The 16,879-nt window shown below is 38.1% G+C and overlaps 1 protein-coding gene across 3 annotated transcripts in view; it reads left to right on the plus strand.

Moving 5' to 3' along the window:
* LOC137384401 (BAR/IMD domain-containing adapter protein 2-like) overlaps positions 1–16,879 on the plus strand; it is an 89,712-nt gene that overhangs the window by 65,920 nt on the left and 6,913 nt on the right. For all 3 annotated transcript variants that reach the window (XM_068058407.1, XM_068058410.1, XM_068058409.1), the window contains 6 exons: positions 1,434–1,586; positions 4,934–5,182; positions 8,993–9,188; positions 10,343–10,544; positions 10,736–10,801; positions 15,349–15,517. In XM_068058407.1, the coding sequence (XP_067914508.1) occupies positions 1,434–1,586; positions 4,934–5,182; positions 8,993–9,188; positions 10,343–10,544; positions 10,736–10,801; positions 15,349–15,517 (1,035 nt within the window). The remainder of the gene's footprint in view (positions 1–1,433; positions 1,587–4,933; positions 5,183–8,992; positions 9,189–10,342; positions 10,545–10,735; positions 10,802–15,348; positions 15,518–16,879) is intronic.

Genomic DNA, 16,879 nt, shown 5'->3' on the forward strand with positions numbered 1-16,879 from the left:
ATGCAACTTCTGTTGCCACTCCTGTTTCTCAATTAGGTTATGTATTCACACTCCCACGTTAATGAGAACATGTCCATGGAAGAGGAGAGCAAATAGCCAATTCCAGTACTCTTGCCCATGGTACTTCATGTGAACCATTAGAATGGTTATTTGGTTTAATAAAATGTAACTTTTTGCTACTGTTGTGCTGACTGGTCACAAATTCCATTTTCCCATTACATTTTTAAAGTTTGTGTTTTAGCAAATATTTTGTAATTCTTCTTGGTCTCTGTGCATTGCCTTATTTTGACAGTATACCGTCTGTGACAAAAGTTTGACAAGTGATGTGCAATTAATAGTGACAGGAGACTGACTGGTAATTTGTGCTGTAATTGAATACATTTGTCAGGAACAGAGGTGGCATCATAAAGAGTTGGTTCATCCTTTTTACTTAGTTTATTAGTCTTCCGCCAATCATTTTAGGCAATATTGTAATTCTGTATAGAAATATGCACGCTATGCTAGTAAGCCAGAAGTTGAGAATTTAACTCTGTGTAAGAAGTTGTGAATAGAGTAATACAAATCTAATAATTAGTGGCCTAGCATCAGAAAAATGGCCTCAAGAACTGTTGAATTGTCATTAAAAATGTGTTGGTAATTACATGTATGAAAATCAATTCTAATGATGGCTACAATTGCTATTTAGCCTATTGTCTATCAAGTACCTTGTATATTGTGAGTTCACACTGAGTAAACATACCCCTGCTGGTGACCTTACTAAACCACTATTATTAATTCACCATCATTATATTGCCACATTACATTGGATCATATATTCTGCAAGCAAACATGTGTCAAAAATGTGGGTCTGAATTTATACTAAATGATCACTGGATTTAATCCAAACTAAAATTGTGTGGAGGTATAAATTCTGTTTAAAATGGATTAGTTTATATTTCAGATTGGGAATCTACAGTTTAGCACTGGTAATATAGAAATTGAGGAGTTGAAAAACATTATTTTGTTAGTTCAGCAGGTCTATGTGCATGTTAAGTCCCAACACTGACAATTTCTTATTCATCATTCAAAAGTCAATTTTCTAATATAAATAAGCAAGTTTTATTCAATAATTTGATCACACTAAAGGTATTCTATGGGAAACAATGGAGTACAAAGTGTTTTCCATGAGTGAAGAAGGGCAATGCAGTCTTGAGTGGAGTTTTTCCTTTTTGAGTGAAACTGTGTTCTAATGAGTCTTCAGGTATCAAAGTTGAAATGTTGAACAAAGTATACAAATAATTAAATATGTAAACCAAATATTACCTATGATTTTTCTCTCTGCACCCACATAATTTAATGTCACAACCATAGCCAGTCATTATAACTGAAAATGTTTTGTTTCATCATTTCCTAAATTTTTTTTTTATTTTTCTCTTCTCCCCTAACTTCTGCAGTTTGCGGAGACAATAAGCAAAAAGCAGTCTGATCTGAAGAGCTTTGTTGGAAGTGGTTACAAAACAGCACTGAGTGAAGAACGCAGGCGGTACTGCTTTCTGGTAGAAAGGCAGTGTGCAGTTTCCAAGAATAACATGGTGTACCACAGCAGGGTAAGTAATTTGTTAATCCTTTCAAATTAAGTAAATCTAAACCCCAACATTGCAGGTTTTCAAAAATGTTTCAGAGAAAAATAAACAGGTAAGTGTTTTTTCAAAATAAATATATGTTCATGTTTCACTTTATAGCTAGGTTAAGTGAGTGGGAAAATATTTGGCAGATGGAGTATAATGTAGGGAAAATGTGAGGTTGTCCACTTTGGCAGGAGGAATAGAAGAGCAGAATATTATTTACATGGAGAGAGTCTGCAGAATGCTGTGGTACAGAGGGATCTGGGTATTCTTGTACATGAATCACAAAAAGTCAGCATGTAGGTACAGCAAGTATTTAGGGAGACAAATTAAAAGTTGGCACTTATTGCAAGGGGGATGGAGTATAAAAGTAGGGAAGTCTTGCTGCAACTGTACAGGGCATTGGTGAGACCGCACCTAGAGTACTGCATACAGTTTTGGTCTCCTTACTTAAGAAGGGATATACTTGCATTGGAAACAGTTCAGAGAAGGTTCAGTAGGCTGATTCCTGGGATGAAGGAGCTGTCTTGTGAGGAAAGGTTGAGCAGGTTGGGCCGATACTCATTGGAGTTTAGAAGAATGAGAGGCGATCTTATTGAAACATATAAGATTCTGAGGGGGCTTGACAGGGTAGATGCTGAGAGGATGTTTCCCCTTGTGTGGGAATCTAGAACTAGGGGGCAGAGTTTCAAAATAAGGGGTCTGCCTTTTTAAGACTGTGATGAGGAGGAATTTCTTCTCTGCGGGTCATTAATCTTTGGAATTCTCTACCCCACAGAGCAATGGAGTCTGGGTCATTGAATATATTCAAGGCTGAGTTAGAAAGATTTTTGATATACAGGGGAATCAAGGGTTATGAGGGACAGACAGGAAAGTGGAGTTCAGGCCAGAACCAGACTCTATCTTATTAAATGTCACAGCAGGCTTGAGGGGCCGAATGACCTATTCCTGCTCCTATTTCTTATGTTCTCACCTAAAGATGGCAATTTGTCCTGAGACATCAGTAGACCTCTATTAGCTTTTTCAGATGACCATTCTTCATATGTAAATGCTGTAACAAGTATCACCGTTGAAATAGATTTTGTTCTCAACTAATGTCTACCCATTTACATCTTGCCCCCCCCCTCCCCATTGAGAACAGGAACCCAGGGTTATTCATTTTTCCTCTTTCTAGCTTCGGGACAATTGCAATGCCCTACTGTCATTCTGGATGAGACAGCTAACTGAGCACAGCCCTGGTTTCAAATTTGGGCTGTTCCTGATTTGTATTGCTCAATGTTCCACATTTATAATGTTTAATGTTACCTTGATATCAAAAGTGGTACCTCATAAATAATTGAGCTGCTGTCGTTAAAGTAGTACACCCATATCAGATGAATAACACCTCAGCAGATTGTTGTATTGGATATTCTGAGGAAAAATGTGACTCTCATTCCCTTCATTAGCTTCCTTTTCCTCTTGCTGAAAGTGTAGTAAATTGTAATTTTAATTACCTTTTCTTTTTCCTTGCTAATTTCCTCATTGTCTTTGCCTCTTCTAAAGGCATTGATTCCTTACCAGTGTACAGTTCTGTTGTCCTTTATTCTTCACCCAAGTGGCAAATGTTTATTGATGGTGAGTGTCAGCAAGCTACTTGATCCTGAATGGTATCGCAGCCAATTCTTACTCTGTCCTCGCCAGATCACACAATTTGCATGAGTTTATTGGAGAATGATTAGGAAGGAGCAAGGGCCGTGGCTACTTTTCTACAACCCAGGGGTGCAGGGGCCAATTGAAAATCTGTAGCACTGTTCATTTGTCACCATCTAAATAAACTCAGATCCAAAGATGGAACCTTGTAACATTCCAAGTGAGTAGCTGAGCCGTCAAGGGAACTCATTTTGTTACTGATAATTATCCAAGCAAAAGCTCCATAGCCTTAAAGAATGCAAAAGATATACACCAACACAAGTATATAGTAAGGAATAGTTTTGTCTAACATTCTATTAGTGGCACTGTATTTTATTTACTTTTATGAGCAGATTTGGCATATTGACTGAAATTACTTAACCAATTAGAAAATGTCATGCTAGGCCCCCAATTGCCAAGAATGAGGCACATTAATTTTGTCATGAACATTGATTTTAAACTGTTACTAGAGCGAAGAAATGACTTGTTAAACAGATCAGCCGTGGCTGTAAAAATACATTTGCATATTAACAGACAGTGCTTGGAAGGACAAAGGACCATTCCCTGACACATTCAACCCACAATGGACCTTGATCACCAGGTATTGTGTGTAAGAGGAGCTTTCCAGAGACTGCTAAGGTGATACAATCCAGGACTGGTTAGACCAGCTGGTCACATGACTAACTGGCTGCTCCAGGGTCTTTTGAACTAGCCCCAGAGAGTTTGAACTCAAAGACTGCTCTTGGACTGAGAAGAGCTCTCCTGTCTGCTCCCATCTCTTTCTCACAAGCCTCTGAATCCACTAAAGACATGAATCCCAAGAGAGAAAAGTCTCCTACAGCGAACAAGGTTTAAGAAGAATACCAGGCCCCAACGAAAAGCAAGATCTACCTACAATCAAGGACTTTACAGTGAGCTCGAAGAACTGTAACAAAAACTCTTCAGCTATTGCCTGAAACTTTCCACTTTATTATTTTTTCTGTCTCTATTTGCATGTGTGTATCGCCTATGCTTGCTAGCATGGATGCATCGTGTATCCATAGGCATCAACCAAATTAGAGTTTAAGTTCAAATTTAATAAATTTCAGTCTTTTCTTCTTTAAACCTAAGAAAACCTGTTTGTGCTGGTTTCTTTGCTGTATAATTGGAAAGCAATGAACAAGGATTCACCAAGGGGGAGCTAAAACAGTGTGTTTAAAATTAAACCCTGTTATGGTAAGACCAGGTGAAGGCTGAGAGGGACCCCTAGACACCTTTCTCACCTGGTCGTAACAAAAAGTTTACAGAACATCTGATTTGTGCACCTTGTATAAAGAGGGCTTGCATTTTCAAAGTTGTAAGTCTCTAAGTCCATAGTTAATTGGAGTTCATCCAGCTGACTATGTAACTAGCAATGACAAAGGGATACTGTGGGGAAATTAGGCAATCAAACATTGCAGAAACATTGATCGTATTTTAATAGTAAAGCTCCTTTTTATCAGATTTAAATTTTACTTGTTCTCAGCCTTTCCCCTCAGTTTTTAATATTCATGGCAAATAGTGTGGATTTTCTTCACCTTTTTAGATTTTGTCCCCCCCTAAAATCGATTAAATTAATACATTTGCTGTTTTATTCTATGGATTCATCTGAAGTAACCTCTGAATTGTTTTTTCTTTGACAGGGCAAGGATATGATAACACAAAAGCTTCCTGGCTGGCAACAGTCCTGTAGCGATCCATCCAAAATTCCTGACCGTGCAATGTCATTGGTGCAGCAGATGTCTTCAGGCAATGGAGGAACCCTCATCTCTGACCCTGTTGCTACCACCAAATCAGGGCTGACTATATCAGACCCCATTCCTGGTGCTAAACCTCTACCCATACCACCAGAACTTGCACCTTTTGTTGGTGGAGGATTAAGTCAAAGTTCTGTAAGTATTGATGATTTTGTCAGTGATTTAGACCTCGAAGTCTATGTAGTGTATTTAAAACTTCAAATTTTGAGCTGAATATGCTGATCTATTTTTATGCATGAACAGAATTCTTGAGCAGTATAAAGTTGTATTTTGAGTTTTCTCTCATGCTGCAACACAGTTTATTTAATTATACATCTGTTTTTAGAGCCATATGGCAGAAAAAAAATCATACAATCATGTTAGTTCTCAACTAGAGGGTTTCCTTGTCCTGCCTGCAATAGTCCAAATTGGTTTTAATAGTTTTCAACTACATCACTTCTTGTGCTAATGCAGCATTATTACTGGAGAATGATGAAGCCAGTTTTTCTATCACATCTGCTTCAACATGAATATCTTGCTGACTTAAGTGATACATTTTGCAGGGAATTGCTCCACCTGTTCCCACTCTCCACAAGCCATATCAAGGAGGTGGCGAGGCTGAGGTGGTATGGGTTAGATAAATCTGTCTAGCATATAATGAGAAACGGATTATGGTGGAGCTGGTTTGATCTCCTATAGGACCAGTTTCCTGAAGAATTTTTTTTCCCCTGAAATTGGATTCAGGTTTTCTTCCAGACAGCTGGAGTTACTCCCGGAGGTTTTGCTGGGTTCCTGATCAGATAGAAATGAAAACTCCTCTTATGGGTCTGACGATTTACTTTTGTTCTTGATGCATTCTTTCATATAATTAAGCTAAATACAGACTAACTTCCTTCAGTAATCCCATATTGTCAGTGCTTATGAAGTCCCGGCAAGTGGCATTGCACCTATATAAAAGGAGAATTATGAAATGTTACAGATCATTTATGCATGGCAACTGACAGTTGTTAACACAATACTGTTTTAAACAGGTGAACAAATAGCAGTCTCTAAATGTTAAAGCAAAATTAAAAAGCTGCTGATTTCTTATTCGTTGACCACAAGAGGTGTAATTTAATCTTATTGCAGCACATATCTCCATTAAATGCAAATCAACTTTATACTGAAGTACCTAGCATTGTGAATATCAAACTGTTTACATATTGATTATTTTTTTCTTCTTCCGTTCCCTTCTTAACAAGCCATTAATAGCCTTTACCCTATTATCTTGGCAGCTAGAGACTGGCTGTAGCTTGGCTTTTGGTAGATTGTCTGTTGGGAATTGGTTAGTAGAAGTTCTCGTCCATGAGTCAATTTGTTCTTAACCATTCCTGGGGAGTAGATGATGCCCCACTTAGTGGTTTGTTTGCCAACTGCAGCAACTAATCTAAATTATTCTGAGACATTCCTTTAGCCATGGATGAAATTGGTGACAATAGTGCACTATGGAGGAGCTTGTTAAATGAAGCATTTTTAATACTGAGGTCGTGAGAGTGCTCTGTAGGTGTGTTCAAATCATTAATATTCAGCTGTAGAATTGTCTTAAATTAAACTTTGCGTAAATGTTAGTGACCCTATTAGGAATGGGCAATAAATGCTGGACTTTCCAACGATGCCCATATGCCATGAATAAGGGAAAAATTAAATTTTTTTTAAAGAAAAGAATAATTAGATCATTTCCAAATGGACTTAGCTGGTGTTGCATTTCTTCGAAGCTATTGAGTTCCATCAAGGTCAATATGTAGACTTCTTGTATGGATTCCTGTGAAAAAGGCTTTGGGTACAATCAAATGTTCTTCACTGTTAAGCTATATATAGAAATTTAGTGCTGTTCCAATGAAGAGATAAATGGTCTGTGCTTTTTTTGAACCTGGACTTAAATACCTGGACTTAAATAACAGATACCTAGGTGAACCTTTCAACCTTTTCCCCATTGCCGCCTTGTGTCCTTATGGATGAACTGTGCCATAATAGCTCTAATAATAGAAGTCCTCATGTCTGAACAGGAGGCTATGATCTGTCTTTTATTTGAAATCACTAGCCTTGGTTGGTAGGTCTCGTCAGTTTTCAGTTAGCCTAGCCCAACAATGTTATTACCAAGTGCTTTTTCTTATAGCAGCAAGGGAAAAATAACTGACTTCATCCTATTTGAATAATGCCTCCCAACAGCTAATCACTGAGTGGCAATAACAGCAGATGTCAAACAATTTGTGACACAAAACCTATCTGGGAAGTAATTGCATGGTGCTACACGCTCTGCAAGGGGATTTACAGCAGATATATTAATCTGCACAATGTACACTTTACGCATTTTTAAAATTCTCATGCAAGCATGACTTGAAGTTGTCAAAAACAGTCCATTTAAAGAGTGATTTCCATTAATATCTCTCCAGTAAGACTGGAACATACAGACCAATTATTCAAACTCTAATTTAAAAAAAAAAATCTTTGCACCCATTTCAGTAGGAATACTTGTATCTGTTGATTTCTTTGAAGGTTTAATGAATTTTGGACTAATTTATGTTTGCTGGTTTTGCTCTTCCAGTGTTTTGGTTTTCTGAAAATTTCTTTAGATTTAATAAGTAGATGGATTTTGTCTCGTCATATTGCATATCTAGGGTTACTTAGAGGAAACAACCTTGTCCATTCTACTGCCACTAAATTTGAGCTATTGAATAAGATATATGCTTTAATGCAAATAAAAATCTGACTAAGCATTTAATTTTTTTGAATTAAGTAGAGCTAATTTGTGTCTAATTGCATAATTGCTAGTACCTAGTTGGTGTTTTACAATTAGTGAAGAGTAACAAGTGTATATCGTAGAATAACTGATCGTGTAATCAAATTCTTTTGTTGTGGATGACTGATTATGATCATGACTAACATCCCTGGTAATCCAAAACCTAAAGCTCATTTGTTGAGAAACTAATTTGGTATCCTTTAGATTCACTAGGCTAGAAATTTGGCTCCACAGCACCCAGTTTGCTGACACTAGGGGGACCATTTTATGTCCAAAATGGCATCCGTACTGTATGCGCATAATTCTGATGTAGGCCACACTGGATGTCATTTTAGTAAGGGTCAAACTACAGACGTCCTTTACCCACATCAGAAGCAGGCATTAGGCAGTTAGCATATGCAAATAAGGGGCATAACCCTGCTGTTGCATTCTCTTGCAACTTTGGTTTGCACCCAAGGCCTCCAGAAAACCAACACTATGCAGAATGGAATAAATAAAGGTTAATACTTCTCTTAATCAGCAGCGCTCCTGGTCCTGAGATCTCTGACCTCATGCCTGGCTCTGACCTTCAGACATCACTGCCATCCCCCACCCCGATCTCCCCAAGGCCCTAACTTCCTAGCACTCCGACACCATCCCAGTAATAATGCAGAACACTGTGATTCTCTTCCCTGACCTCCTAATGCTCCCTGCCAACAATACTCCAGACCCCTGTGATCTTCTTCCTTGATCTTTTGAGCTTTTGTAAAGATAATAAATTAAGTGGAGATGGGAGAACAAATGAATTTTTAATTACATACCATTTGATGTTGCTGTCACAGTAAAGAAAACATATCTAAAGACTTGCATGATTTGTTAACAGTAAATTATCTAATATGAACTAGATATGTGAGACTAAACTCCAAGCTGAACCTATTGATTATTCAGCTAGTGGTAACAAGTTAACATAGTAAGAATTCACTGCGTTTGACAAATAAGCAGGATTATTATTGAGGGAGAAAATCTTGAAAGCTGATAATTACAAATGTTGTACAATACTGAAATAATGGAAAACTGTTAATTTTGGTCTTATGCAATTACAGGGCTATGGAATATGCACTGTATATTTCAGAAAAGATTACTTTTATTTTCACACACCGTTAAGTTGGATACTGAATAATTAATTATTTTTTCTATTTTCATTTTAGCACATGATGGGCCAGGATATTTCATTAGTGCCTAATGGTGACCTATCAAATTCACATCCTGTGCAGCATCCTGGTCAGCCTGATGTCAAACCAAAGCCTCCTTCACCACCCCAACTTCCAAAACAACAGTCTGATGTTTACTCCAACACACTGCCCACACGCAAAGCAATGCCATTGAAACCCAGCCCTTTGACAGGTGAGTGGTCATTAATCTAGGCATTGACTAGTGGTAATAAGGACAACCAAACAACAATATATGTGTGTGTGTGTGTGTGTGTGTTTTAAATATAAAATATATAAATAGCACTCAGTTACAGAAGTCCTGCACCGACTTCTATGTTTCTTTAGTCATAACCAATATTTAACTGGGTGTGGACTTGATTGCAAAGTTGGTTGTGAAATGTAGTTAGTCCTCCTCAATAAACAGTAACAGCAAATGATTAAAAAAAGCTGTGTCTTGTCACCTTAATAGTTGAGGCAGTCGTGTGATAGTTACATTGCTACTTAGTTACATAAGGCCACCCCCCATCCTGTTATGTAGCAACATTCATATTTCAAAATCTCTCACCTACTGTTAACTTTTAGGTCCTGTCACTTATATAAGTAACTGCACTTAATTCTATAGTGCTGTACTGTGTTGTTGTCATGTTGAAGTGACTGTTTTCCAATAGCTGTCAGTAAAACAAACTTACTAGACGTTGTCAGATATTACTGTCTCAATTTTTCACAGTACTGCTCAATGTATATTAGGTAAATAGTTTTTGCAATAGATAACTTGCATGTTTAGCCTAGAACTGGCAAACAGGCCAGTGCCTGGTGGCATGGGATTGAAGCCGACACTGTACAAAAAGCTAAAAAAGACTAATACAAAAGCAAAATACTGCAGATGCTGGAAATCTGAAATAAAAACAGGAAATGTTGTAATCCCAGAACATCCCTGTACTTATGCACTGGTTTGGCAACCCAGAGGTCACGAATTCAAGTAACCACTGTAGCACGATGTGAAATTGAATCCAGTAGTCTGGTAATTCACCAGATGGCCCCAGCCAGTGAAAGCAGTGGGATTGTCATAGAAGTCTAACCACTTCGCAAATGCCCTTCAAGGGAGCCTGTCTTCCAATGTGGTCTGACCTACCCGTGACTCCAATCCCACACTACTATTCTGATGAAAACCTGAAACATTAACTCTGTTTCTCTCTCCACTGATGCTGCCAGACCTGCCGAGTGTTTCCAGCATTTCCTGCTTTGATTTCAGATTGCCAGCATCCGCAGTATCTAGCTTTTATTATATTAATATATTTTCCATGTTTTGTACCCTATGTGACATTATCACCTTTTCTTACTATTCAGCTGAGACTAGGACTTTACCCAGATCCAGCTCAATGGCTGCTGGATTAGAAAAGAATGGAAGAATCAAAGTGCAAGCTATCTTTTCACATCAGGCAAAAGGCAACAACACACTGCTGAGCTTCAGTGAAGGCGATGTCATCACATTGTTGGTTCCTGAGGCCAAGGATGGCTGGCATTATGGAGAAAATGAAAAGAACCGGTTGTAAGTAACATTGTTACTGTGTGTTAATATTTTCTTCCAGTTTCATCTTCCCTTTCATCTTTGTTATAGACAAATAACACTCTGTTTACTATATGGCATAATCAACTATACTGCCTCTTGCTGACAGACACCTGATATTTTTATTTCATGTAAGATTATATGACCCAATAATTCTATCACTCTGTTTCTAGGAGAGGATGGTTTCCCTTCTCTTATACTCGTTTAATGCACGGTGGAATAAATGGCATATTGCACAAGTAAGTGGCTATTTAAGCATAAATAAGAGTTTGAAGATATGCTGATTTTTTTTTTCTCCCAGCTTCCTCTCTCCCCATCCCACTCACCCTGACATAGACCTTTGCTGGTACATAACTGGAATGGGGGGTGGCCTTATGTAATTAAGTAGCTTCTCACCTATACTTTGCATCATTGGCAGTCTCACTGAAAGGTCCAGCAGGCTTCCTGCTTCTGCTTCTCTACTTATGCTATTCTGTAATGAGTCAGTTTGAGGAGTACAAAACCAATGGAAGTTGGCTTTCTTTCTTGGGAAGGGCCACTTTTGTTTTTACAGAGTGCCGTTGAACCTCCATCATGCCACTTGTATCTAACCTCTCTGCGACGCAGCATATTTGTATGCCAGTGCACCGTGCCAACATGATCACTGATAACTAAGATTCACAGTTACACTAGTACTGATGATGAAGCTTTACACATGTGCTTGTTAATTGCAGTAGCTCACTTTACCTGTTGTTTTATCAAACTTCAGTAATGATTGAGTAATATGTTCACATTCAAAGGTTTAATATTCCAGTCCAGTCTTGCCTGTGGCTGAAGTTTCAAAATTAGAGCACCCCACCCAACTTAGTCTGGCTCACTTACTGCTCTGTATTGTTAATAGTGCAAAAGACAAGCTTTAAGACTTAAAAGGTGGAGTGGGGGGTGGAGAAGCTATCCTGTTTGCAACAGCTGCTGCCATCCCTGTTCAAGTTAATCAGTCTGTATAGCTGGTCTAGAATGTGTGCCTTTTTTTATATTATTATGTGCTATCTTACACAATTTATGCTTTCCTCTACCCGATGAAATAGATAAAGTAGAAATGTGTTTTGACTTCATGCCAGTGGAGAAAATAAATAGAGATCTCATTTCAATCTAAATTACTATCTCTGTCTGTTCAACTAAATTTTACATTAGTATTCCAAAGTCACATAATAAACCAAAGAAACAGTCTTAATTATCTGGTGTACTGATTACATCTGCAACTTTTATGCCATCTGGCAAATAGTCATCCCATGAGTTGTATCCACCTGCTTTTCAGATCATGTAAAAACCAACGCTAAGGTGTAACTTGTGCACTGGATTTTTACAACAAATTATTTGCATAAAGTGATCTATCTTCAACATAGTTGCATTTGAAGTGCCTTTCGCCCTGTTTAAAACAATTTCATCGCAGGTGCTACACTATTAAGAGCCGTTTAATCTCTGGTGCTACATCCACTGTTCAAAGCCATTTCATCTCGGGTGCTACATCCACAATTCAAATTTCTTTTGTGGAAGTTTATCTGTCGAATTCTTTCCAGTAGGAACAAATACATTTAGAATTTTATTTTCACTCCCACTTCCTTTATGAAAATGTTTTGGAAAATTAAAAAGAAAGTTGAGTTGCTGGATAACAGTGAATTACACAATAAGGATCTAGAAGCAGACGAGCGTTCTGCTCATCCAGCTTGCCCTGTCATTTTAAGTCCATTTTTGGACCAATATCGTCTCCTGTCATGGCACCAAGTCTGTTCCACTACTCTGGCTGACTGGTGAATCTGTCCATTTTGTTTGCTTAAACTGAGCCCATATTTGCTGTATGCTGTAGCAGTGTGTGTTACATAAATGAACATCTCTTGTATGTCATATAGTTACTTGAAGTTGCGTTGAATTAAAGTCTTTAACTCGCATGGTTTTGAAAGTACTGTAACCTTTGTTGACTGTTAATTGTCCCTGATTGCATACTCCAAATTTGCAAGAAATAGGAGCAGAAGTAGACCTTATGACCCATTGAGCCTGCTCCGCCATTCAATACGATCGTGGTTGATCTTGGGCTTCAATTCCACTTTCCTGCCCGCTTCCCATATCCCTCGATTCCCTGTGATACCAAAAATCTATCTATCCCAGCCTTAAATATATTCAACAATGGAGCATCCACAACCCTCTGGGGTAGAGAATTCCAAAGATTCACAACGCTTTGAGTGTAGTAATTTCTTCTGAATGATTGGCCCCTTATCCTGAGACTGTGCCTCCGCATTCTAGATTCCCCGACCAGCAGAAATAATCTCTCAGTTTCTACCCTAAGTCCTTTCAGAATCTTGTATGTCTCAATTAGATCACCTGTCATTCTTCTAAACTCCAGAGAATATAGGCCCAATTTACTCAGCCTCTTAACATAGGACAACCCCCTCATCCCAGGAACAAATTTAGTAAATCTTCGCTGCACTGCCTCCAGTGCAAGTATATCCTTTACATTCAATCAAGTAGATTGAGACAAGGAGGGAATAGGGCAAATTTGGCTGGATTTGAATTATTTATACGTTTTTAAATAATGCTGAGAGGTAAATTTAAATTGAGTTATTTTATATTAAATGTATCTTCTGGCAAAATTTTCAGACATATGACTTGTGATTTCATTTTGCTATGCTTATAATGCTTGATTGGCAATCTACTGAATTTTTCTCATGGCTGGATTTATCAACTAGTTTAACTTGATGTCTTGTTCCTCAATCTGCTCAACAAGCAGCACTCAAATTGACATTTCACTAATGGTTAAGCTTGGTTTTTTTTTCTGTCTTACAAGTCCTTCTATACAAACATTCCTATAAATCAGTGAAAATATTCCTGGAAAATGTACCTAGTGCTCAGACAAAAATACTTATGACTATAATATCAGCTAGGCATATTGAAGCACTGGGATGAATATATTTGACGTACACATTGTGTGAACTTGGAATTGTTGATCCTTATTTGAAGAGAGCACTTTTCATGCTGGAGCACCTGGAAGCTTGTTCTGTCAGTGCACCTTCCAGTTCTTTACAGCTCAAAGTACCTAGAATCCACCTCCTAACCCTGCCAATTAGCTGTCATTTTAGACCCTGTATTTTCAAATTGAACATCCCCTATTTTTAATAGCGCATTTTCTGACAATGGTTTTAAGAAGGTGTCTGGGGTAAATAATCTTTTTAATGAATCAGAATAGTTATAAAGTAGATTTTTTTTAATGGAAGTTAACTTCAAGAGGCATTTGATACAGTGCAACACAACAGATTTGTGAGCAAAGTTATAGCTCATGGAATAAAAGGGTCAGTAGTAACATGGATACGAAATTAGCTGAGTGACAGGAAACAGAGAGTCGTGGTTAATAGATGTTTTTCGGGCTGGAGGAAGGTTTGTACTGGAGTTGCACAGGGGTCAGTGTTGGGATCCTTGCTCTTTCTGCTATATGTTGACTTAGCCCTTTGTGTACAGGGCACAGTTTCAAAAGTTGTGGATGATATGAAACTTGGAAGCATTTTGAACTATGAGGAGGATAGTATAGAACTTCAAAAGGACATAGACAAGTGGCAGATGAAGTTCAATGCGGAGAAATGTGAACTGATTTATTTTTGTAGGAAGAACATGGAGAGACAATGTAAAATAGTGTGTACAATTCTAAAGGGGATGCAGGAGCAGAGGGACCTGGGTGTATATTTGCATAAGTCATCGAAGGCGGCAGGACAGGTTAAAAGAATGGTCAATAAAGCATATAGTATCCTAGGCTTTATTAATAGGGGCATAGCGTACAAGAGCAAGGAGATTATGTTGAACTTGTATGAGACATTAGTTGGCCTCAGGTGGGGAATTGCGTCCAGTTCTGAGCGCCGCATTTAAGGAACGATATGAAGGCATTGGAGAGAGTGCAGAAAAGATTTTGCAAGAATGGTTCCAGGGATAAGGAACTTCATTTATGAAGACAGATTGGAGAAGTTGGGACTGTTTTCCTTGGAGAAGAGAAGGTTAAGTGGAGATTTGATAGAGGTATTCAAAATCATGAGGGGTCTGGACAGAGTAGATAGGGAGAAACTGTTTCATGAAAGGATCAAGACTGCGAGGGAACAGATTTAAGGTAATTGGCAATTTTTAATGCAGCAAATGGTTAGGATCTGGAATACACTGCCAGAGAAGGCAGTGGACGCAGGTTCAATCGAGGCATTCAAAAGATAGTTACCTGAAAAGGAAGAATGTATAGGGTTATGGGGAGAAGGCAGGGGAATGGCATTGAGTGAATTGCTCACTCAGAGAGCCGGTGCAGACATGATGGGCCAAAGGGCCTCCTCTGTGCTGTAATGATACTGTGAAGAAATATGGAATTGATACCTACAAAAAAAATGTTTTCATGCGTGTGGTTGAATTGTGTTAATTAATTCTCCCTGTAACTGGTGTGCATCTGAAATAGGAATGATTGCAACACTTCTTTAGTCAAAACAATATGGAGCTGATATTGTAGAAGATTTCATAACTGATCTAATTATAAAAGTGAAGATCCTGTTTACACTACAACAGGCCACTTGGGTCATGTGCTTTTGCTTTTGAATGCCCATTCTCAAGATTTGGCATTGATAATGATACTCCATGTGATTCAGGCACGCTGCGCAATTGGTTTTCCTCACTGACTCTGCCATGAAAAGTGCTGTCAATACACGTGATTGATGAATAAACTTGTATTAACTGATACAATCCATGTCTATTCTTGAGTATTAATTATGCCATGTTTTGGATCATATAGCTTGAACCATGTGAAAAGCAGCAGCACAGGGAACCTTCTACAGAAAGAGGATCTCTCCATTCCTCCACCTGACTACCACTCATCTGTAAGAATGAGTTCTCATCCTCTGTCCAGCTCGAGCACTTTTAAACCCAGGCCCTACAGTATGGCAGTGCCAGGTTTCTCACAGGTATTTAAAACACATTTTGTAAGTAAATTTCAACTTTGGTGCGGAACAATTCAGGTGGTAGTGGATCATAAATGTGTTTTACATGTAGCTACATTTTCCTTTCCACGGTCTTTGGCGGGGTGTCTAATGGATCTGCTACTGCCCAATTTATGTTCCTGCTGAGATTCAATTCAACCACATTATTTCTCTTTAATTCGGGCTTTTTATTGTTCTTTACAACAGTACATCATCAAATGCAATTTGTTGTGATAAGTAGGCAACGTATAGGAACAAAAGTAGTCCATTTACCCCCCCATTCAATTAGATCATGGCTGATCTGTATCTAAACTCTCTCTATGCATCTTGATTTTGTAACCCTTAATACCGTTGCCTAACAAAAATGTATCAATTCCAATTTTAAAATTTTTAATTGACCTAGCCTCACAGCTTTTTGTTTTCTACTAACCTTTGTTTACAATAGAACTGAATAGGTGTGTTCCCAGTCCTACTTTTCGAAATGGTGAAGCCACTGGCCTGAAATTTCCCTACATTTTTTCAGGGATCTTACATCCCATAATAATATTTTTATGGCATTATATTTTATCTGTAACTCCAGGCAACCATGGTAGGAAGTGTGTTGCATGCGCACACACACAATTGACTTCAATACACGGATGCATTGAGCATTTTATAATGTATTGATGGAAGGAACTGGTCTGACAGTATATCTGTGTAATGGGGTTCTGAAATATAAAGAGTTTAATTTATACAGCATCTTGTCATGTAACATGAAACTAATTGCTTTGAAAGACACTGCCTGTTATGTGAGCAAATACAGCCAAACTAAAAGCACAGACTACTTTGACCATTCTTAAAAAGCTGCAAGAGAATACTTGTTTAAAAAAGAAATGTATAACATTAATTTTTTATTTTAAAAACGGTGCATCATAAACACTAGTGCTGTCTTCAAGTAATTAAGTAGTACACTTGTGTAAAGTATCTGCAACTCACCGGTTGTCATCAACACAGCAGAACTATTGAATTACTGATGCCAAATTCAGCAGAAGATTAGGTTGCTCATTGCTGAGTTTCAAACAAATTCACAAGAGATGCAGGCTGGCCTTCAGGGTTTTAATTACAACATGGTGATTGCACACAGTGGAGCCTCTTCATGCCACACAACGCTCCTTAATCCAAGTTTCTAGGTCATTTGCTTGTTACGTATTTAAAGAACTCAGTATTCTGTTCAGAGACTGTTACAAACCTGGTCCATTAGGTCAGTGAACATGTAAAGACCAGAAGAGTTACTTATGAATTAATTGGTGCTGAAATTGTTTTCTGTCCTGAAAGGGGAATGCCATTGAATTTCTAATGAGCAGAAAT

This window comes from Heterodontus francisci, chromosome 26 (genome assembly GCF_036365525.1).
Source record: "Heterodontus francisci isolate sHetFra1 chromosome 26, sHetFra1.hap1, whole genome shotgun sequence".
Lineage (NCBI taxonomy): Eukaryota > Metazoa > Chordata > Chondrichthyes > Heterodontiformes > Heterodontidae > Heterodontus > Heterodontus francisci.